Source organism: Hylaeus volcanicus, chromosome 5 (assembly GCF_026283585.1).
Source record: "Hylaeus volcanicus isolate JK05 chromosome 5, UHH_iyHylVolc1.0_haploid, whole genome shotgun sequence".
NCBI classification, from domain to species: domain Eukaryota; kingdom Metazoa; phylum Arthropoda; class Insecta; order Hymenoptera; family Colletidae; genus Hylaeus; species Hylaeus volcanicus.
The window spans coordinates 3,470,740-3,493,629 of NC_071980.1; the positions used below are offsets into that span (position 1 = coordinate 3,470,740).

Genomic DNA, 22,890 nt, shown 5'->3' on the forward strand with positions numbered 1-22,890 from the left:
CGTATCTTTCATTACCTGCGTTTCTAGTAATAATTGCGCGAGTATATAAATGGGCAGGTCGAGGAAGAGTCGACATAAGAATTAATCGTTCAAAGATAAAAGAATCATTTCGTAAACAGTATACGTTTATTAGTTTAAAATAACAGTGCGAGGAACATTACGATCCCGACCAGAATCGTATGATGATCAAGATACACGTGCAGGGACGAGGTAAAAGTTTTCGTAGAAAAAAAAAATAACAATTTGACTCGGTTGCATCAATCGTCAAAAAGGCAAAATTTCCGAGCAACCGTGCATGTGTATCTTTATCCTGAAAAAAAAAGAAGTCTGAACGGGTTCGAAATTATTTAAAGATACAATTAAAAGCTTGAAAACGGTCGCTAATACATTAATCGGATAAAATGGCTCGTGCCGAAACCGTGTTTCGCATGTAAATTTCACAAGATACAAGTGTGTCCTATAAAAAGAAGCAAAAAAAAAAAAGAATTGCGTAAATAAATAAATAAAGAATGCGTAATAAAACCCCTTACAAAAAATCGATTTAGTTAAAATTGAAAGACTCGCTCACGGTTAAAATCCGCGTAGTGTTTTACGCGACAATTTTCTTTAAAACGTATTACAAAAAAAGAAGACTTCAGCTTGCAAAATGTATCACACTTGAAGCTCTTAAACGCACGGTGACCCTTTTATTCCCTTACGGTCAAATATATCGGCAGGCACGAAAACGCCATTGCTTGGATTAACACTTAATTCGTTTCTACACGAATGCATCCGTATCCTGCACCAGCATTTAATTTGAGACTAAAGATGTCTACAAGCCAGAGAAGATTTCGATAATCAATTAAAACAATATACAATTTTCTAAGAATAATTGCTACGAAATGGTGCTGCACAAATACCGAGCATTCGTGTCTCTACCATCTATCGCAAACGATCCTATTTTTTTCTTTAAATTTTTTTTAAATTCTAGGCAATTAAACCGTGGGAATTATCCTAAAAAATTGCCACCACCTCCAGCCATTTCGTTCACGGCACTGACCTCTCCTTGAACGTGGTCCTCGAAGGTCACAGCTTCATCGTCTTCGACAGAAGTGGTCCCATTCGATTCCACTGCTCCTTCACCTCCCTGATTGCTTTTCTCCTGATTTTCGGATGACGCTTGCCCTGAAACGAGTAATACGTACTTAATTCATTCATCAGGCTGTACCGAAGACCACACAGTGATCATAACGAAGAAAAAAGCAAGGAATATTTATTTATTTCCAATTTAGTATGAGTTTTATATCATTTTACGATCTAGTCGTTCAAAATCGCGCCAAACGACAGTATAGCCATCTCGCGGTCAAAAGACCGAACTAAAATTCCGACCTCCGTACAGCGCACCACCGGGAAAACGCCCAAGCTTGTTGTCAAATTAGTTCCAACTTTCGCACCTAGATGGCGACAGTAAGTGTCGGTAACAAATAGTACATGGCGCCATCTACGGCAAACCGCCCAAGCTTGTTGTCAAATTAGTTCCAACTTTCGCACCTAGATGGCGACAGAAAGTGTCGGTAACAATTCGCAAATGGCGCCATTTACGGCAGAACGCCCAAGCTTGTTGTCAAATTAGTTCCAACTGTCGAAGGTAGATGGCGCCATTTATCGATTTTTTTTAGTGGCGCCATCTAGCGTCGAGAGTAGACACTAGTTTCGCTACAAACTTGGGCGGTTTGCCGTAGATGGCGCCATGTACTATTTGTTACCGACACTTACTGTCGCCATCTAGCAGCAACAGCTGGAACTAATTTGAGGACAAACTTGGACGTTTTCCCGGTGGTGCGCTGTACGGAGGTCGGGATTTTAGTTCGGTCTTTTGACCGCGAGATGGCTACACTGTCGTTTGGCGCGATTTTGAACGGACTGGATCATAAAATTATATGAAACTCATATTAAATTCCAAATAAATAAATATTCTTAGCCTTTTTCGTTAGTTTGACCACTATACGGTCTTATGTACTGTTCGATGAAGTAATACAATTATGTAGCAGTGCTTCAATTGCATTGCTTAATTAGTATATGTATATAGCAATGGGATAGCGATCCCTTGAATGTAACAAAGTTTCTAAGCAAACATAGCTCGCCAGTTATATTAATTTTATATGTAAAATACTATATTACACCAACCTTGACCAAGATCTCGAGCTTTGCTGTGGTAGGAGTATTCGCGTGCGTTCGAGAGACCAGCGATAACGCATGCACTTATGGCACTTCGACTAAGATTCATTGCCGATGAGTCGTACCATTCATTGCTGTCCGCGTCGTAACACTCTGCGTATGCGATCGTCGAGGAACCTGATCGTTTTCATACGCAATTAGACCTCTGTTATTAATTGTTCTTATTATTAATTGTTCGAGTAAATTATACGTGAGAATCAGTTCGACAGATTTAATTTGCTAGAACGATGTTTAAATATCGTCCAGGGTTAACGAAGTAAATATTCGATTTTTCGATTGGAATTCGGAGTTTAAATGGAGATACCGTAACCAATATTTTATCGAGTGATTAGTTTACCATTGAATCCACCTACGACGAAAATCATGTTGTCCAGAATGACCGTGGCGAAGTTGCTCCTAGGACAGAACATTTCTGGCACAGCGTGCCAGTCCTCTGAGTGATTCGGATTGTAACGTTCCCCTACGGCCAGGGAAGATCGATATTGTAACGAGACGTTAAATTTTACGCAGGAGAGCATTCCTGGACGATAGGATTCGAACGAGAAATTCCTACGCGACAGTAAGCGCTCGAGGGGCATTTCTCTATAATAAATGGAACTCGTAATTTACTGTAATTTAGTAATGCAGCGATGGAGAGCTTCATATGGACAACTCATAGATACATTAATTTACATACAAAGTTCCAGGTGAATATCGATCTTATGCTAATAGGATGATTAATGCTTATCCCAAACAAAAGATAGTTAAATTCAGTAAAATCTTCTCGAAGAACTCGACTAATTTACCCACGTTTCATTTAAACGTTGAGTCGATGGGACTCATGGGAAGCAAACAGGTGAACCTAAGACCCGAATACGATCTTTCAGGCGGTAGATAATCGAGTAATTACCAGAACTGAGCCTGGTGAGTCCGTCGAATCCTCCCAGAGCGTAGAGACTGTGGCGAAATGCAACCAGCGACACACCGGATCGGGGATTGATCATCGGATGAATGTAACTCCATTGATTGGTCTCCACGTCAAAGACCTCTGCGGAATTCAGAACTTCGCGGCCGTTGAAACCGCCGACGATATAAATCTTGTCCTGCAGGGCTGCAGCGCTGGCGTCTGACCTCTGTTGATGCATCGGAGGTATCATCTCCCATTGATTCCTCTGCGGCTCGTATCGTTCGCCGGAGCTCATCCTTGTGCGGCCGTTGAAGCCGCCGAGAGCGTAAACCTTCCCTCCTAATTGCGAAACGATTCGTTTTAAACGACGCTCGCGCGTCGCGCATTCGTTGCGCCCATTAAACGAGTCGAAACATTCTAATATTTTCTCGTTAAACTTCGACACTGTGTGCAGGGAGGCTCGATCTCAAATAGGGTGCAAAAGGCTTCCTCGTGAGTCGAGGTTTTATATCGTGACCGGCCATGTTCTTGCACGATTCTGTCGTGACCCTAGAGTCTGAAAAAACGAACAAGTACTGCAAGAAGATGGCCATTATTCGAAGTCTGGTGTCCAGAGTTCTCAAGACATCGTACAAGAAGATGGCTACGTTGTTCATACAGCCGACAGCAAATTAAATATCCCCGGGATACTGAATCTACATATATCCAGTCTTGTAACAGCGGTGTTCCCCCTATCCCCGGAGGCTCACCATGAGTACAAACGCTGACGTAACACCTGGCGTGATACATGCACGCCCGTTCACGCCACACCTTGGTGAGCGGATCGAAGCATCTGACCGTGTTGAAGTGCTGGTTGCCGTCGAAGCCGCCGATCATGTAGATGAGATTGTTCAGAGCGCAGATTCCGTGGTAGGCCCTCGGCGTTGCGTCCGTGCTCACTGATAGAAACCATCTGTCAGCTCTGGAGTTCACATCACACACCATCCCGGTGAATCTCGGCGCCCAATCACGGTTCTCGCCGCGGGAAATCGTTAACGCGGCGTTCGTAAATCGGTACAACAACGCGATAACCACTAATTCAACGCGGATAGTCGGTAGAACATTGCTCGAGCACCTCGTGTCGTAGGTCTCCGCGAAGTTCGTCGGCGAACCGGCGCTCCAGCCACCGATGACGAAGAGGATCTCGTAGGGGATACGCGGCCTAGCTAGAGGGTTCTTCAGGTCGACCTCGCCGACGCCTTGCCTTGCCTCCTGCTCGCTCAAGTACGCGTTCGCCTGGATGACCACTTGCTGGCATTGCTTGGGAGATCGGGGACGATAAGGTGAGGGAACGAAAAACTGAGAATATACTGATAAGCTACAAAATGGAGGACGGAGGACAGTTTATGGTAAAAAGTACTTACCAGAGAAAACTCGCGATACATAAAGAAGAACATACATAAAGTATATTATAAAAATACTTGGAAGTAAATATCATAAATAAGAAAAAAGTTTGAAGTAAAAGGAAGAGGGATATTAAAGCAGAGCATAGAAGCGAGAACAAGAAAAGGAGGTTGAAGAAAGGGGTTCTTGAGAAAGGAATTTATGAATTTTAATTAAAAGCTGAAAGACGTAGGGTGTGAAAAATAGGTAGAAATGGAGTTGAAACGTCGATTGAATGCAAGGCCATCCTTTTTGTTCGGCTAGCGGATAATCGAGCGTCGCGAACACTCACTTCATCCTCCTCGACGAGCCTCCACGCGAGAACGCTGTTCGTGAAAAACGGGTAGCTCATCAAACCGTAGCGCACGCATTTCAAGAGTCTCGGTAAACAGGCCTTTCTTTCTTCGACGTTGTGCTCCGTCCAGGTTTTAACGGCCTCGAAAACTATTTCCTCGCTTTTAACGTTCAGCTCGTCGTCACGTAGTATCGCCTCGAGTTCGTCGCTGGTGAGCTCTTTGAATTCCGTGCTCTCTTGCAGTATCCGCTTAAAGTGATGACGAATGTACTTGCGGCCCTTCTCTTCCAGGTCGTGGCAGAAATAGTGACGGGCGAATTTAAAGATACCTAAGTTGACACAATTCAGCAGTCTCGCTACGAAATACTACCATTCGCACGGAATGTGATATTTTTTTGTTTATAACACTATGGAACGCGAGTAGTTGGCCTGTCTGAAAATCGCGATTGAATTCTTTGGGTCGGTACGAGTAGAAAAATCTTTTTCCATTTTATAGTGTGATGCTACGCAAAATGATTAAGGACTTTTGGATCCCTTTTTGTCGTGGGGAATTGATTTTATATAAACTTCATATTTTTATTAGCAATATCAGGCCCGTAGAGTCGCGATTAGTCTGGTAGCCCAACGACTCGTACGTTATACAGGTATACAGGTATACAGGTACGTTATATACGTATAGTATTATTTATACAGAAAAAAATGTCACGCATCGAGTTTTACGGGAAGGTATCGACACGCATTACCTAAGCAATTCTCGGGTCTCAGCTCCTGCAGGAGGAACTGGCAGCAGAACTGGACGACGCCGAGGACCTCGAATTGATCAGCCAGGGGTAGCAATTGCTCCACGTTGTCCGCGTTGACGCTGCACGTGCCAGTGTAAGCGTAATCGAGAATCAGACTGAAAATTTCGCCGGGAACGGAATCGATGGCGACCTCGGTTGTCTCTGTCTTCCCGCCTTTCAAGCTGTCGGTGAAGAGCGCCTTGAAGTACGGACTGACGGCGGACAAAATTGCACGATGCACTGGGAAAACGTTGTCCCTGGCGCATCTGATCGCACCGTCGCACAGCTGCTGGTTCGCCCTGATATATCCAATACCGTTCGCCATATTTATTTCACAGATTTATCGAATACAGTACGCAAAGTAATAAATTACTCGGTGCGAAAGAATTATTCTTCTAAGCGATATTAACAGATTCGCGATCGGCGATCGCGACGGAATTCTTCAGCTCGAATGAACGAAAGAAAACGTACAGAACGCTGTACGCGTACGCGATAAATTAAAACATCCTATGGGAGATCCCCTCCGTTGGTGGGGGGGGCGCGTGCGAAAGCATGGGGAGAGACGTTTACAGACCTGAGCTCGGCCCAGACCACGGGGAATTCAACGAGGGCGTAATTAGACGGTAGACACATGCATTTTCTGACTCTGGTCGCCTGCTTCCTGGTGCACTGCATCAGTTTCGTAGCGGAAACGACGGCCCGCGACATTCGGCTGCGAAAGAGCTTCCTAAACTTCATCCTGCCGCGGCCGTCCATCGCCTTGTGGCCAAACGAAGCGATCCTCGCGCCGTTGGCCACCACGAGCAATTACTTCGCCCACCACCTGACGTCGAACCTTTCGATTCTGTCACCGTTCCGTCCGATCCTACGTCCTCGTATTTGTTCTGGTTATCAGTGCGAGTCCCGGTGCACCGGAGGTTCGCAGCCATGACAGAGGAAGGCCGAAACTTTCAACTGACGGCTACACCGAGCGATCGAGAGCAAAAGTCATCGATCCTCGGCCAGCTTCCGATCTCTCGAAGAAAACAATTCGTTTCACGGGGGTAATACTCTCTACTCTTCGATAATTTAGGTTGATCGTTTAATTCTGAGTTGAGAAATTCTTTTTCTAATTGTTTCTTTATGTTGTAGAGGAGAGGTTTAGTGGGGGGTGGGTTCGGAGTTTCGAGGACCTTGCGTTTCCTAAAAACTCTGCTCCAAATCGGCGATCTCTGGCGACAGGGCGGGGTCGAAAGGGTTGCTGGTGGGTGTCGGAATCGGGACCGCGAAACAAAACTCCACGAAGGTTAAGGGCTGTCCGAGGAGGGAGGGCACGCTGACGGCATTCACGCACACGATGTGGCACGCAAACGCGAACGGGCCACCCGCACGTAAAAGTCACGTGGCACGCAACCGCGCCAATCAATATCGGGCAGCCTGTGGGGTTGGGTGCGTTCCATCGCGAGGCAGTGAAAACCGTCGGTGCAGCGAGCCAGTGCGTCCGCGGCCGTCAACCACACCTTGTCAGGGTAGCTTGCTCGCGAGGGCACACACGGCAGACACACACCCTCTCGCCGTTAACCCCGAGCAACACCCTCTCGAAGAGTCGTCGTGTGCGTTGGACTCGTTTCGCTTTCGTCGCGGTCTGCCTGTTGCTAGACGCTTGGGGATTCGTCGGGGAGCTGCGATCGAAGGTACGACACCGGAAACCGGGGGATCTTCCGAAAGGAGACACGACCCTGAACCTATTTCCGTCCCCTGGCTGAAAATAAACCGCGACTCGGGAGCGGAGTGCCACTGGAGAGTTTTCGATTCGGGGATTCGGATCGATGGGGATTTCTTGGGATCGGTTGTCTCGATGGTGGTCAGGATGACGTGTAAACTAGTGGAAAGACGATGGACGAAGAGATTGTGGTGAAGTTTCGACTACCTGGCGAGACTGTACAGTTGAGAACAGGAAAATATGATTTGGGAATGGTGGGAAATTTTGTTGATATTAAGGGTGCGAAGATCTATAACACCTGGCTCGGTAGGTAGCAGTTCTTAAAGCCAGCGACCCCTGGATGGGAGCTCTCGCAACATTGTTGAGGTACATTTCAGTGAGTAGAAGAGTTGCTTTTTTCTCTTTTGTTGTTCGGTCTCTAGAGGCCAAAGCAGGCGCTTCCGATTGAATGGTCTTGCTAACCAAGGGCAATCTTCGTAGCCCCTGGCAGTGTGGTCACGGATGCTTCTGTTTACAGTGTTTAATTCACCCATGCTATTGTAACGCCCGTACTGCACAGTGGGGAGTCCTGGAGACAGCGTACAGACTGGGAGGGAATGCCACTGAATGGGAATTCTTGACCAAGGCTGTTCCTTTGCGTCGAGATCATTCTTCGTGGCTCCTTATTTTACATTTAATTTAATGATAAATTGTGGTCAGAGACAATGGCCGTAGAACGCTTTCAAGTGCCTGATGAGTACAGGTGGCCTTAGGGGTGCAAAGGGTTAAAATATTTGAAAAAGTTGTTTAAGATAGCATTGCTGTCGTAAGAGGGTAATATGGATTTCCCTCGGATCGCCCAGGGGCATTCTTTGTAGCTCCTCATGGCAGGAACGTGTGTGACGTTGGCGCGGGTGATTCAGGGCTCTCATAGAAACTATAGGTCCTCGATTAACGCGTTGAATGCCTTGTCACTCGAATTCGAGTGACGCTCACGGCTCACAGGGAGCCACGTCACTCGACTACGATTGACGTTCGTGTTTACCCCGTTGGGAATTATATTAGTTGGATTATCTGCTCATCCAGAACTGCCAAGTACTCGCATACGTTCTTCTTGTGCATATTATATTCAAATTATTAAAAATTTAGTAAAAAATACTCGTTGCTGTTAGAGGTGACAATTCTAACCATATTCTTCTTTTTCATTTCGTGAGAAAGAACCACCCTTGTATAAGTTCGTGCAGGTGTTCGGTGTATGTCTAGAATGTCTCTGAAGATTATCCTTAACCAGGTACAATTTTCAGAAAGATGAAATTCGAGTCTATGTTAAAAAATTCTCTTCCTCTAATTAAATGAAACTACCCCTTAGGTTTAAAACCCGGTGTATCCTAAATTCATGGGAGCCAAAGTGGCTGGATACCGTTTCCTCCCGAGGGCTCGAAGTAGTGGCCACCCCACTGTGCCTTCTAAGCCTTCCGGAGGTGACCAGCAATGCTTAGACTCTAAGCCTTAGAGTATCTCAGAGTCGCTCGATAGCCAGAGACTGTCTTCTTCGAGACTGTCTGCAGACGTGGCTTCGCCACTTCGGGTATTTTTCATGGAACCCCTCGAGTTTTCCCTCGTGCGAGGTGGTGGGTGCGCTCGATGGTGGTCGAGTATTTTCGAGGAGCGTAGGTGAGAGTCGAGAGATGCGTGGCAGCCAACGGCGTACAGTTCTTGGTGATATCGAGCGATCGGAGCGTCGTGAATTTTTTAGATCGGCTCTTTTTGATGCACACCGAGGGAAACGTGTTCCTCCGGTTTATCTACGGCTGCCAGACACGAGCTTGGGGGATGCGGTGTCACTGCCGGCTGCAATATTAAACGAAGCTGCGTGATGCTGTTTCGCGAAGGGTGATTCCGTGCGAGAGTATTTCAAATGCTCTCTCTCTCTTTGGTCGTGTGGAATCCACGACCCTCGTACTTTTTCCACGGGAAGTGTATCTCCTGCTTCGACTACTCTTTCTTCTTTCGAATTCGAGCGTCGCAGAAAACGTTGGCGTTGAAACAGAAACGCGGATTTAAACAAATTTCAGAATCATATTTTTTTGTTTATCTTTATGAATCGTTGGACGTTAGGACAGGAGGGGTCCTGGGCTTAAAATAATATATACACGATAGACGATTTGATAATAATTTCGTAAAAAAGTAAGATGCGACTATGCGTCGAAGCAATTATTTTCAGATCTCGTGTCCGATGATCGTAACAGCGCAACCCCTGCGCAACAACAGCGGTAATCAACAGAATACATTTCCATTATATAAATCACGCAAAGATAACGTCTATGATTCACGGGAAAACAGTAGGAATAATCGATCCTTGGGCAAACAGAGTTCCACGTGCACGAAAGAGCATTGAAATCTTGACTAAGCCATCGATTGTGTTATCTTCGGTACCGTTAACGATGTAAGCTATTTATAGCTGAAAAAATTCATACAATTCTCTACATATCTCTCATGTCTCATTCTCATATCTCTACAAAATTTGAACCTGCTACGTCCGCTAGATTTTCCCTGAAAAATTCTGAAACGTTGCGTCGTTTGATTCGTACGATCTCGAGCCGTGATTTCTGAATGGGGTCGTCGCATTTATGGCAAAACGAGCGAAGCGGAGGAGCGATGACGTAGTCGGGAAGTTGCAAGAAGGCTCGTAGACACAGCATGACGGGAGCCTGGCGTCGAAGCGTGTGGTAAACGACGCTTTCGGAGCGGATTCAGTGAGTCATGCGCCGCGTCGAGCATCGTCTCTTTTATTTCCAAGCGAGCATCCCCATCGACGTTGGGAAGCCGAGTACGAAATGGTTATAACGAGACGGTGAAATTCGATTTCGCCCGCCCTGCTGATCACACGTCGCCGCCAGACCGTAAATTGCTTAGACGCGGATTTCCAAACGGACACGATAAACGAGCGCGACCCTTCCGGCTTAAACCACAAGGGTTGAAAAGATTTCAAAAATATCTGTTTCAAACAGTTATTTAACGATCCCGCGGATTGTATAAATAGAAATTCCTCGCGAAAGGATATTTTTCGTAAAAGTAAGTGTGTGTACTTGCACTTGTACGAAATTTTTCAGTGATATCTGCGTAATCGTGGAAAGTGTAATAAGTGATAATAAGTTTCGAGAGACGCTTTTCATGTCCTCGATTTCTCTAATTAATATGTTTTCGACTAAACGTGGTTCCACGCGTTTTGTGTTCGCAGACGAAAAGTTGACGAGGGTCTAACGAAAATGGACGTAAATGGGCGAGTTGCCCTGGTGACGGGTGCCGCTTCCGGTATCGGAAAATCGTGTGCTATAGAATTATTAAACCAAGGCGCGAAGGTGAGTGAAAGAGGAAACCTTCTCTTTTATATTTTCCTCGTATCTTTTGCTATAAATAAAGATTTGTTCCGTAAAACACCAACGTCGATGAAATCCTCTTGATAAGGGATCTAGGAGAACATTAACGACCATAATTAAATTTCACGTATCCTCCTTAAGGATATACCCTTGGCTTAGTGTGTCGCTCCATAAATGCTTCAACGCGTCGTGTTCGAAAATAGCTAGCTTATATTTAAGTCTCTCCCTGTCGGGAAGGAAGTTTTATCGCTCTTTCTGATCGATTTCTGCTGAATAAAAAATTACTTGTTAATAATATAACACCGTGTATACAAATAACGAACGTGTCCATTTATTTATGTTCTTTTTCATCGTTTGCAAGGTGTCCGTGTGCGACACCGACTTAGACGGAGGCGAGAAACTGGTGGAAGCCTTGTCAACGGAGCATGGAAAGGATTATGTAATTTTCTGTCAGTGCGACGTCACGGATTATTCACAATTCGAGGGTACGAACGTTTAAAGTAATTATTGGCGCGATCGTTAGTAAAAATGCATCTACGGCTATCATAATCAATTTGTTCGTTTTGACATGCAGAGTCGTTTCAAACGACAATCGCGACCTTCGGTCACATCGACATCGTCATCAACAACGCTGCGATCATGAACGATCGGTTTTGGGAACTGGAAGTCGACATCAACGTCGTAAGCATTCATCTTCGATTTATTTATTAATTTTGTTGCGATACAGGGGAGCTTGAATTCGATATAAAAATAATTATAAATAAAATAAATATTATTTTCAAGAATGTCGCGATTGGTTTACATTTCAAAGTGGAAGAATTACATATTTTTTATAAATTTCCCATTTATAAGATTTCAAATCCTCTAATTTCTAATTGTTTTAGCAGTTTTTTATTTAGTCGATTGGATATATTGTTTTAATGATTTTAAAACTCGTTGTTTCAGAATGGCGTGATCCGCGGAACTTTGCTGGCTCAGCGATTTATGGGAACCGACAGGGGTGGTCGCGGTGGGATCGTGGTTAATATCGGAAGCGATGTCAGCATCAATCCCTACGCCAGTGTTCCAATATATTCCGCCACTAAAGCAGCCATCGTCAATTTCACCAGAGCGTTCGGGGTAAGCCTGTCAACATCTAAATTAAAAGAGAATTTACTGTAAATGAAAGTCTTTTCACAAAGGCTTTACAATATCATCCTCAAATAAAACACAAATAATATGGAATGCAAAATTATATTCCCCATCGTTAACTATTTAACTATCGTCAAAAATTAATTTTTAGTTATTACACCCAATAGATATAAAGTCATGGAACATTTTCTTACGATTCATTTTCTTTCTTCGTTCAGAATTTTTCTTCATTCTTCATTTCCTCAATAAGAATTGTTGTTGTTGTTTGCTATAGCATCAGTACCACGTGGACTTAAGCGGCGTGAAAGTCATGGCGTTGTGCCCAAGCGAAAGTAAATTGGTACGGGACGTCAGAAAAAAGCTGCTCTGGGCTCGATACGAGGACGCCTGGCGTCGTGACGTAGCCAGCTCGGTTCCACAAGGGTAACTATAATGAAATAAAATATAATAAAATTATATAAATGATAAATTCAAAGCTTTTTTTTTTTTATTAAAATACTATATGGATTTGCTTCATGATATAGTTACTATAAGTTAATATTTTGTATGAAAATCAGTACCAACGCAATGTACAAACCCAAATATGTTCGCTATCTAACTTATCACATAAGTCATGTGACACTGTTTGTCTAGCTTATCGTATTATTTATGTAACACTTTATTCTCAGACGAATTCGCTTGTAACAGATGCGTGATAGCAATTACTTGATTGTCGCAGATCTTACCACGTAAATAATTTCGTTGAAATTCTTTGATTTCCAGGCCAGAGCATGTGGCGAAGGCACTGCTCCACATCCTGAACACTGGCAAAAGCGGAAGCATTTGGATGATCGAGGAGGATCAGCCACCGCACGAGATCAATTTCCCGAAATACTAAGAATCCTAATGCCACGATTCGCGTGGATCCTCCCTCGCTTGAATACGAATAACTATGCCGTACCATAACTGCGAATGTACCTCTATTATAGTCCTGAACTACAGCGACGAGGGAGCTTCGCGAACCTGAAGGGTTCAGAAAGTTTTCAAACATCCGTTCTGGATTTATTCTAGGAGAAGGGGTAGTTTCACCCTATTCCACTAATAAAGTCTCCCGAGGACTTTCTTTCGATGACTCAATATTTTCTGAACCTTCAGGTTTGCGAATATCCCTTGCAAGACTGCCCTGCAGCAGTCCCGGAACTGTAAACCCATCCTAAGGGAAGCATCTCACGACATACCAAAGAAAAATGGGGAGAAGGGATAATTTGTTGGCACGAACACTTTTTTGTACATTGTTCCATTACATTTAAAGGAGAAGTTAGTTCGATGGAGGTCGCAAACTTAATGATTAATTAAACGCGTCAGTAAAAGTGTTAAAGTTATTGCATTCGTTACGTGTGTGATCTCCGAGGAAATAACGATATCCTTAAACTTTCACTCGAATCTGTCTTAGCTAGTACTCGTACACCTTCGGATTCTATTTTCCTTTGAAAGTCACCGTGTTGAGTAGGGCTAGAAAAGTCAAAGGGGTCGTCCGACGAGTAGTGGCACGAATGACGGTGAGAAAACACACATTTGCAATCTAAAGAACTGACACCGCGGATTAAGAGTTAAGAAATCATTAAACGAGGTTCCACACTTATTAATAGGGGCTCCTTGGATCGTATTCAACTTGCACATGACCCCCAAAAGTGGGGGAAGTCCTCCGAACTTTGGGACACGCGTTAAACGACACTGTTTTACGCGTTCTCGCAAGTTTCTATTAGAGGTGAGCAAAATTTTGTTCGAATAAAAAATTAAATCAAACACACAGCGATCTACACGTGACATTTATTCGATCGAATAGTTACTTGGATAAGTATTTATTCGTTCAATTTAAATCTTAATTCAACCTTTAATCGATCATTTTAAAGGTTGTTCACCTTTTATTCTTGTACTTGCTTCTGGAACAAAAATTCTGCCCACCTCTGGCTCACGGTTACTTGTAAAATCTAAGACTTTTTCCTAGATAGCGACACGAAGTGTTCTATGATACACTTAATGGAAAGATAACGACGAATTTTTTATACTTTTCGTATGGATTTGAACCAATGTTTTCTAAATTTTTTAATACTACTCTAAGTATAGCGTTTTTCCGACAATAGAGCAAGAAATGCTTAGCGTCGATGTCGAACTTCTGCGGCCACCTTTTCAACTGAAAACGAGTAATTAATATTTAAAATTCTGACGGCTCAAGTCGTGTAATTTGATACTTGATTTGTCGTACTCTATTGGCAGAAGAAGGGAGAGCTTTTTAAAGTTGGGGAGCTTCGATTTCGAGAAGCGTCGACAGCCAACTTGCAGGTGATTTCAAGCCGAACTCAGAGTACCGCGATACAATTTAAGGCAATTTATTAAGAATATTCATTTTAAAAACGTCATTCGCTTTACCTTCCGCTTCATCGAACTTGTCTAAAATTCCGTGAAAGTTGCATGTATTTTTCGAATGCAAAGTAACCGAGTATTTTAAACAAAACAAAAATCTCAATTTTCTAATCGCAGTTTAATTTTTAAACTGTCTATATACGTAGCGCACACTGCAGTATTTTAACTCGAGAATAGTATTTTTGGAAGCTATAAATTCAAATCAGGTAGAATTCATTCCATCCACGAAACTTTTCGACGCACACCGGTCCTCGTAATTTTTAGCGTTTTGTCTATAATTTCGAAGACTGCGAAAGAATACCATGTGAACGATTCAATTTTCACCGATCAACGAAAAGAGAAACGACGAAACGATTCTATTTCTTCGAGAACAAGGGAAAAAAGGAAGTAAATCGATGAGAACGAGCCGAAGATTTGTTCTGAGACAACAGTGTTACCGTGCTCGTAATTTTTTATAAGAACTTTTAAACGGTGATTCGACCAAAGGGAGAGAAAAGAAAGAAAGTTAGGCTTAGATATGCGGTGTCGAGGCCTAAACTCGGTGTCTTCGACGCGCGAAACACAATTATTCTACATTTTAATCGTCCATTCTTCGATCGAAAGACCCCGAGCCTCTCGTTGCGAGTGTTTATTTGTCGCTCGTCGATGAACGAGCGTCAGCGGGTTCGATTAGCGATTAGAATTTCGATTTACTTTCCGATCGAGCAACGTGAGCGTTTACGGGGGCTCGTAATCGAAGGACTATCGCACACTCGAATATAAACAATGCGTACTCTCAATCGGCGGCACGGTCGATAGCTAGTGGAAATTGTTGGTTTTGTTATGATTTGCTCGGAAAATGTATGTTGCAAGCCTAGCTAATATAGTGCATAGCTTTTTAAAAAAAGGAGAGAATGTATATTTATTTACCCTTGTCCTTTTCTGAGGTACTTTCGTCTATCGTCCTGTTTTAGAAATAACGGAGATCGCTTTCATTAACATGAGAAACAAAAGTCGACTAGTTTCACAGATCAAAATTCTCGTTTCACGTTAGACTCTCCGAGTTTTCCTTCTTCCGAGACTTTTCGCTTGATGAATAATGTGAACAAGGTGTTGCTGGCTGCAGCAATGTATTGCGTAACGTTGCTCCTGCAGCCCGTACAAATTATGCTTCGTTACTTAGTCGATCGTTTGACTGGAGAGCAAAAATCAACGTGTAATTGCAGACCGACTGACAAGGAAAACTTCAATTATCTGTCACTCGGTGAACGTTTTTCGAATTCTCGATTTCTGGTGCGTCATTGCGTTCTCTGGTTCGAAGTCGTCTCACCTCGACTGCAACGTTGGGAAATACACGTATAATAGTTTCCAGCGAAATGTTAACGCGATACCTAACCTCGCTCGTCTCCAACCTTCTCAATAGTCCAAGGTAAGCTACTCGAACTCGATACTTCGTTTTAGAAATAACTGTTCGATACCCTGCCTGTTTTTCAATTTACTCGGTAAACCGGAAGCGCAGCGCGCAACGCCCCTTTGCAATTCGTGTTTGTAGTCGTTTGAATATTTACTTCGCAGGTTTTCGATAAAATCATTTTTTGAAAGTACCCCGTACATATTATTTCGAAATAAATTTTATTTTTCACAAGCCAACCGAGTTTCTTCTCCCTCAGAGGTCTGACGAAACTCAAATCGTGCCAGTTTCACGCGACCAGCACGATGCGAAAGAAGAAGAAGAAGAAGAAAAAGGAGCCGGAAGGCCCCAAAATCATAAAACCCTACGACTGGTAAATATCGTACTATAGTAATAGTTGAAATTCTTAAAATTCACGAAGGGCCAGTGGTAACGATTTTGACATTTTATCGAAATGAAATCGTAGCGGTGATTCGCCTAAACCAATTCTGGATCCTTCGTGCAAAGTGGCCATTGTGATAGGCGGTTCCGATGGTTTTGGTTTTGCGGCTGCTGATCATCTATTGTGTAAAGGGGCACGAGTTAGTATCTCCTCTATTTGTAATATTCCAAGAAAAATTCTAACTTCTGTCCTAATTCGTTTAAATTACCCAGGGTGTCGTGATCGCGGATAACGACGTCGATCAAGGTCGAATGGCGGCGCAGAGGCTCTGCGATTCCTATGGAAAGAATCGCGTGCAATTTTTCGAATACGACGCGAACAATCCTTGCCAATTGGAAGGTTAATACATAAATTCGCATTGCTACATTAATATTTGGAGAACGAACGTTGAAATAAGAATAGGAGATACTTGTTTATAATAATTGGGAATATTCGCAGCTACTTTGAGTCAGGCACATTGCAAGTACAAGCAGATACACATAATTTTCAATGATTCCGACAAGGAACGGTTTCCATCGGAATGCAACGCCACGAGGAAGAAGGAGGTACGCCATAACAGTTAATAATAAAACTATAGATATCAAGCCTGTGAGGCTCGATATTAAACCTGAGAATATATTTAGTAGAAATTGAAAGCATTTGTAGTATAAAATTTTACAGAACTACGTATCCAAAGCTACCAGGGCGGGCCTGAAAATTTTGGGGAAGAACCATGGCGGTCCTGGAGGGATAATAGTGAACTGCGCGAGTATTCTCGGATTCATGGGCTGGCCGAAGGATCCGTTCCCTGTTTACTGCAAGAAGGAACCAGCTATAGAAGTCACGATGGATTTCGCGGTATTTAAAATTAATTTACTTAAACTGAAACTCACTTCGCATCGAGCGTCTTGTGTATATTTCTATCCCATCGAAGGAGAAGTTCAGTGTGGAGGAAACTGGAGTGCGTTTCGTCGCCCTTTGCCCGACTAATAAACAATTCTGCGATATAGGACTACCAGATTTCCCAGACCCAATCCCTCGCGATCGACTCAGAGACATGCCACCTTGTATACCAACCCCGTGAGTGAAATTACTTATCAAGTTAAGCTTCGCTTGCATTAACAAAAATAGGAATTTAAATGATCGCTACTAGCAGAGTGAAAAATTAAATTAATATAGTAAATTAAAAGTAAAAATTACAGGAAAGGTCAAATCAGGTCAGCTTTGGGCCACGTAATGGCGTGGGCGAAAAGCGGAAGCACGTGGGTGGTCGAACCAGCGATCAGCGTTCACGAAATCCCTCGATTGATTCATTTCCCTCTGAAGGAAGGCGAGAAAATCGATCCGAAAATCTATGGAAGTCAAGTAAAGTCATTTCTCTGTCGTTATTATACAGGGTAGAGTAGTAGAAGAGTACTGTGTCAATTTAAGCTCTGTGAGGCCAAACCGAAACCACCACTCATCGATGTCTCCAAAAACCCTAAGATCGATACTACCAAAATCTGCTCACCATCGAAGCAAACTAACTGTGGACCAACGAAGAAAAAATGAAGAGTGATATCGAGTGACAAATATCAATTATTAATTATTCTGAACAGAGCCGAGCACGTGGCCAAGGGGATAGTCGAATTAATTGAAAAAGGAGAAAATGGCGCGGTCTGCGTCGTCCAAAATGGGGCGCCACCCTATCTCATCAACATACCATCGGCCTATGAACTGGAGAAACTTAAATTGTAAAATACTATCATACATTATAATACGTTTAAAATAAAATGTGACCTCCATATACTACCATGAATGATTATTACATACACTTAAGCGGTCAAATCTATCTAGCGTCGTCGTCAGACGAACGAAACGATTGTATTTTTTATAATAGCAAGGACAACACTTCTGAAATAACGATATTCACACATCAGATTCCCATTCGAATGGTTCTCAGACCAGTGTCTGCAACGCAAATCGGTAATTCAATAAACGTACAGAAATAAACGGCCTCCTGCACACGGTCGCCAGCCTCCGGCTGTGGCGAATTTTTTTCCGCGATCGGCGTAAATTCGATCCTGTTTACCCACGGATCCGCGATCGAGTTGCCCACCGGGTTAGACACGGGACATTTAATCTCGTACGATCGATACTCGATTTCTCGAGTTTCATGCGAACAACGGTCCATCGTCGACTGCTTCGCGGAATATATTTGTGACCCGACCGTCCGCGGGAACGCCACGAAACCGTGGTTGAATTCGCGCCGATCTTGAAGAAAACGGAAGACCTAACGGATCGAGGCTCGATCACCTCGATCGATCATGAACATCGAGGGCAAAGTGGCCCTCGTCACCGGAGGGGCGAACGGAATTGGCTTCAGCACCGCTCGGGAGCTTCTTCGAAAGAAGGCAAAGGTACTTTTATTGATGTTACGAATTGCTTGTCGACCTCAGAGATTTTATAGAGATACGCCTAACCACGGATTCACGCGATGCACCACAAATGAATAAACGCAGAAAATAGTTGGAATTTATGATTTTTGTTCGACTTTCAGGCAGTAGCATTGCTGGACTTGGCAGATTCCGGGGGCGAAAGCGCGGCCGCCAATCTGATCGAAGAGTTTGGGAAGGATCGAGCTACTTTCATCGTCTGCGATGTCTCCAAGAACGAGCAGTTGGAAGGTGGTTGCCGTTTTACTAGTCACAGAATTTTGTTCTCGACAGAAATTTGTTGTGGTCTTTACTCTTTCTATTCAATGATAGTATTAGGAAAGGTCTAGATTTATTCGATCGATATTTGTAGAGGCGTTCAAGAAAGTTATCGACACATACGAAACCCTGGATATCGTCGTAAACAACGCTGGCATCATGGATGACGTAGATTGGGATGTTATGGTCGACATTAATTATGTAAGCGACTCGACATTATGTTACTCAACGCGTTATAAAAAACAAAAGTATGCTAATTATGATCTTTGGATAATAATTAAATTATGTAATGAATACTTACAATTGTAAAATAATGCAGATGGTAATGTAACGTAAAACGTATGGAATCAATGAGTGGTAATAGTCATTAATATTTAATGTGAATAAAAAAGAATAGTAATTAAATAAAATTGCTTAGTTGTTTGGAGCTGTTTTATAATTCTAAATGGGCTTCTAACAAGACAAGATAATAAAATCATACTACCGCTTTTGAACGACCAATATTTTATACCAAAAACAATCTGTTTCGTGTTAGAAAGGCGTGGTTCAAGGTACGGTTTTGGGATTGCACAGCATGGGAAAATATAAAGGAGGCAACGGCGGTGCCATAGTGAACATGTCCTCGGTGTGTGGCATCGATGGAATTCTGCTAGCACCGATCTACGGAGGAACAATGCACGCGATTGTTGGGCTCACTCGATCTCTAAAGGTAAACAGAACTTACGATTCGTAATTGTGTATATAAAAACAAAAAAGCGCTTAATTTCTTCGCGAAAAGCTAGTATAAAAAAAAACGAAATGGCGTCTCGAATGTGTCTGATATGGTTAAAGAGACTTTTGTTTTTCAACTTGAAGGCTAACGGATGCGATAAGCGCTTCTCTTCTTAGGTATTATCGTATGATTGATGTGTGCTAAATATAAATTTCGTCAATAGAGACTTTCTTAGCGTCGGCTCCGAAAGAAATTATCTTGGCTCCACATAATTTCGAGATTACGTCTCGTTCATAGTTTGACATAATTGGTACGACGCGACGGCAGGTCAGTCATCCAAACGTCGATAGCCCAAAATTATTATACTAATTTAGACACCGAGTCGTCGAAATTTTCAAATTTACTTCATTCATGCGACTATTAACAGTTCCGTACGAACTCGACAGCATTTCTATGAGAAAACCGGCATTCGAATGTTGACGATATGCCCTGGCCTGACCACCACGACTATGGCTTCCAAGTTCATGTCTAGTAAAGAGCACGCAATGGATCTCCTCGACGAAGAAATGGCGGCATTCGCGATGACCAACTTGAAAAAACAACCGTAAGCAAGAACAGTCGTTCCCGTTATTCCTCTCGGTTAATACGTTCAGCTAATCAAAGTCGAAAGTCGATCAACCATTTAAGACGATGATATATAATTGCGGTTTGTTTTGCTCTTCGAGTGAACACGATACGTGACAAGCAGTCACACCACCTCGAGAAAGATTATCTTCGACGTTACATTCAACTTATTGACGCGATTATAATAATTATTACTTCAAACATATCTGGGACTTCAGTTTATTTTTTCGAGAAAAAATTTGTCCTCTCTTCGGTGGCTTCATTCTACAACGATGGTGAACATGAACGTTTATATAAATAATAAAATACTACAGTAAATGTTTTCAGTGTTTTTTACTATAACTATTTTGTCTTCACTATCGTTGCAGAATAGAGTCGTTTATCAATGTTAACATTTATATTGTTTTATTTGTACCTGTCAACAGACCGGAACACGTGGCGAACGCCATCATGGAACTGATCGAGAAAGGAGAGAACGGGGCAATTTTTGTCGTCGAAAACAACGAACCCCCGTACGCCATTGAATTGCCAAATTACACCACCTTGAAGACCACTGCATGAAGATCGTGAAAAACCGTCGAGAAACCAAGATGGGGATGAAAATAATCGTATTTTTACAATTATACATGTAAATCTATTGAATAGAACGAAGTGATCTTAGAAAATATTTCTATTGTTAAATGAAACTACTGAATAGTATACTTGAGGACTATGTAACGAAATAAACAAAAGTAAAAGTAACACATATCGTGTAATATTATTCGAACCGATGGTTTCGACGCATTTCACTTCAAGGCTTTACTAAACCTTTGACATAGGTGACCATTGACATCCGTGCATCGAGTTTCTTTTCCCTTAGACTTTGGCCTCCTTGCTCACGCGCGTGAGATCAATGTACATAACAATCTATAAGTATTAGAAACAAAATAGTAGCCAAAATCATGCACTCATATTGTCTATGTATGTAAATCTATCATTTGATTGCTTGCAAAGGTATATAGCACACCTGAATAATAACGTTCAAAAAGTGTCTTCGAGCGTAGTCATTAGGATTTCGTCCTTCAACAAATCAGAGATTTCGTTCAACAGTTTATCCGTCGAATTTGAATATTCACTGCTCGTATACCGAGTTGCACAAACTTTGCTGCATCATTGAATATATAAACTGCATTACAAATATGTTTTTTTCTGCTTATATATTCACTATTCTTCCTACTTTTCCACGGAGTCGCCTATTTAACGGTCCAGTATCTCTTCCTTCCTCGAATCGAATGTGGTGGTACTGTCGTTGATTCGACATTCTGACAGGGTTGCAGACCATGGACAACATTAAGAACAAGGTTATCTTGATCACGGGAGCTGCTTCGGGACTTGGATACTGCTTTGCCCAGAAACTCCTGGAAAATGGGGCGAAGGTGACAAATAAGATAGTGTCGGTGTACTGATGTTTCCGTGCAATTTTACGTTTGATGAAATCCTCAGACTATCGCGATTCTCGACTTGCCAACGTCGCCTGGTCAGACGTCGGCAACCACCCTGGAAAAGGAGTACGGTAAAGGCAAAGCGACGTTCTTCCCTTGTGATGTTTCAGTCACCAAAGATTTCGAAGGTACTGGATGCGGTCTTCGACGTTTACGAGCTGCGAGAATAAAGATTTCGCTGTCTGCTTGCAGAAGCGTTCAAGAAGGTTGTGAGCATCTTCAACGGCATCGACGTTGTCATCAACAACGCTGGCATGTATAACGAATTGAATTGGGAGAGAACTGTTCGTGTGAATATTGTGAGTAGAACATGGCGGAGTAGTAAAGTGACACGATATGTTGAAAAATAATTCGCCACTCTCTGGTTACATACCGCCATTACTGCTTTATACATTCAATACGAAACAATTTCAATTGAACTTTCAGGGTGGCGTGATCCACGGGACCTTGCTCGCCATGGATCACATGAGTAAACACAAAGGTGGCAAAGGCGGAACTGTTGTGAATATTTCATCAGTCGCGGGTTACAGGCCCGTGGGTGTAAGTCCAGTGTACTGTTGCACCAAATATGGCGTCATGGCATTCAGTCGGAGCCTGCTGGTAAATATCTCCTCAAATTCTACCTCCTTGCCACCTTGAATTTCGTCTATTCGCTTGCCCTCGCAGGAGAACTACGACAAAACTGGCGTTCGCTTAATGGTGGTATGTCCTGGACTCACGGACACAAATATCGTAGACAGGATGCTGACGACTTCGCTCGATTTGATCGACTTTCCCAAATATTTGGATCAGATTAGGGACCACAAGTCCCAAACGTGAGTAATTGAGTTTTTATCCGTCAGAGGTACCGTTGCGCCGAAATAGGAAGTAGACAAATCCTACGCCATCTTTTTTGTCTCGTGATCAACTTGGTTTTATTTTTCCGTGGGGGAAAATGCTTCATCCACGTCCACCTGTTATTTTTATTTCATCAGGGTCGATAACGTGGGCCGTGCTATGGTCAGTATAATTCAGAAAGGCAAGAACGGATCTGTTTGGGTCAGCGAATTTGAAGAACCACCCTACGCCATCGAGTTCCCTCCTGTCGAGAAAGTGGAACTCGGGCCAGATATGTAAAGATAACTCATTTAGGTCAATAATATCTCGTTTGTATGATACGCATGTATAATAATAAAGTACTTATTTAGCGAAACTGTGTTTGTAAAATTCAACTGGTGTTAATAAACATTCTTCGAGCACCGATTCCTCATTCGGATGTCTGAAATATAATTTATTGCCGCACTACGGATGTTTGAAAAATATACACAATATCAAGAATGGTGTACGTCTAATAGCGTTTAGAAGATAAGGCATGAAATATACATTTGTATAC

General features: G+C 42.8%; 4 protein-coding genes and 1 long non-coding RNA gene across 9 annotated transcripts in view; 3 read left to right on the forward strand and 2 right to left on the reverse strand.

Annotated features, from left to right (window-relative positions):
- Nucleotides 1-26: 26 nt before the first annotated feature.
- Nucleotides 27-6,531, reverse strand: LOC128877155 (kelch-like protein 10). Its single transcript, XM_054124210.1, has 10 exons — nt 6,454-6,531; nt 6,177-6,361; nt 5,564-5,901; nt 4,818-5,149; nt 4,218-4,402; nt 3,853-4,064; nt 3,107-3,442; nt 2,555-2,677; nt 2,167-2,334; nt 27-1,164 (listed from the first exon to the last, which is right to left on the reverse strand). The coding sequence occupies exons 1-10, from the start codon at nt 6,529-6,531 to the stop codon at nt 989-991; spliced, it is 2,133 nt and encodes a 710-aa protein (XP_053980185.1). The 3' UTR covers nt 27-988.
- A 475-nt stretch (nt 6,532-7,006) lies between these two features.
- On the forward strand, nt 7,007-15,090 carry LOC128877709 (15-hydroxyprostaglandin dehydrogenase [NAD(+)]-like). Of its 3 annotated transcripts, none has more exons than XM_054125260.1 (7): nt 7,007-7,275; nt 10,525-10,645; nt 11,025-11,148; nt 11,238-11,344; nt 11,609-11,782; nt 12,069-12,217; nt 12,557-15,090. In XM_054125260.1, exons 2-7 carry the CDS (start codon nt 10,553-10,555, stop codon nt 12,669-12,671), a joined length of 762 nt encoding a protein of 253 aa, XP_053981235.1. In that variant the 5' UTR covers nt 7,007-7,275; nt 10,525-10,552; the 3' UTR covers nt 12,672-15,090. The 3 variants fall into 3 exon arrangements, with proteins under 3 accessions (XP_053981235.1, XP_053981237.1, XP_053981236.1); XM_054125262.1 differs by lacking the exon at nt 7,007-7,275 and adding an exon at nt 9,532-9,556; XM_054125261.1 differs by lacking the exon at nt 7,007-7,275 and adding an exon at nt 9,839-10,358.
- On the reverse strand, nt 11,657-15,246 carry LOC128877710 (uncharacterized). The gene is made up of 3 exons (XR_008457291.1): nt 15,107-15,246; nt 11,989-12,221; nt 11,657-11,798 (listed from the first exon to the last, which is right to left on the reverse strand). It is a non-coding gene; the product is annotated as an uncharacterized LOC128877710 (long non-coding RNA).
- A 233-nt stretch (nt 15,247-15,479) lies between these two features.
- Nucleotides 15,480-17,794, forward strand: LOC128877708 (15-hydroxyprostaglandin dehydrogenase [NAD(+)]-like). 3 transcript variants are annotated; one of them, XM_054125256.1, is made up of 8 exons: nt 15,480-15,605; nt 15,823-15,960; nt 16,054-16,168; nt 16,242-16,368; nt 16,468-16,574; nt 16,690-16,866; nt 16,943-17,088; nt 17,211-17,794. In XM_054125256.1, the coding sequence occupies exons 1-8, from the start codon at nt 15,553-15,555 to the stop codon at nt 17,407-17,409; spliced, it is 1,062 nt and encodes a 353-aa protein (XP_053981231.1). In that variant the 5' UTR covers nt 15,480-15,552; the 3' UTR covers nt 17,410-17,794. The 3 variants fall into 3 exon arrangements, with proteins under 3 accessions (XP_053981231.1, XP_053981234.1, XP_053981233.1); XM_054125259.1 differs by having other exon boundaries at nt 17,019-17,088; nt 17,211-17,392; XM_054125258.1 differs by having other exon boundaries at nt 15,488-15,605; nt 15,847-15,960.
- A 373-nt stretch (nt 17,795-18,167) lies between these two features.
- Nucleotides 18,168-22,890, forward strand: part of LOC128877156 (uncharacterized) — a 10,650-nt gene continuing 5,927 nt past the window's right edge. The window contains exons 1-13 of the mRNA XM_054124211.1: nt 18,168-18,407; nt 18,548-18,674; nt 18,796-18,902; nt 19,237-19,410; nt 19,860-20,017; nt 20,463-20,592; nt 21,354-21,452; nt 21,520-21,646; nt 21,711-21,817; nt 21,945-22,118; nt 22,185-22,333; nt 22,493-22,630; nt 22,706-22,718. Of these exons, the coding sequence (XP_053980186.1) occupies nt 18,315-18,407; nt 18,548-18,674; nt 18,796-18,902; nt 19,237-19,410; nt 19,860-20,017; nt 20,463-20,592; nt 21,354-21,452; nt 21,520-21,646; nt 21,711-21,817; nt 21,945-22,118; nt 22,185-22,333; nt 22,493-22,630; nt 22,706-22,718 (1,596 nt within the window). The 5' untranslated portion in view covers nt 18,168-18,314. The remainder of the gene's footprint in view (nt 18,408-18,547; nt 18,675-18,795; nt 18,903-19,236; nt 19,411-19,859; nt 20,018-20,462; nt 20,593-21,353; nt 21,453-21,519; nt 21,647-21,710; nt 21,818-21,944; nt 22,119-22,184; nt 22,334-22,492; nt 22,631-22,705; nt 22,719-22,890) is intronic.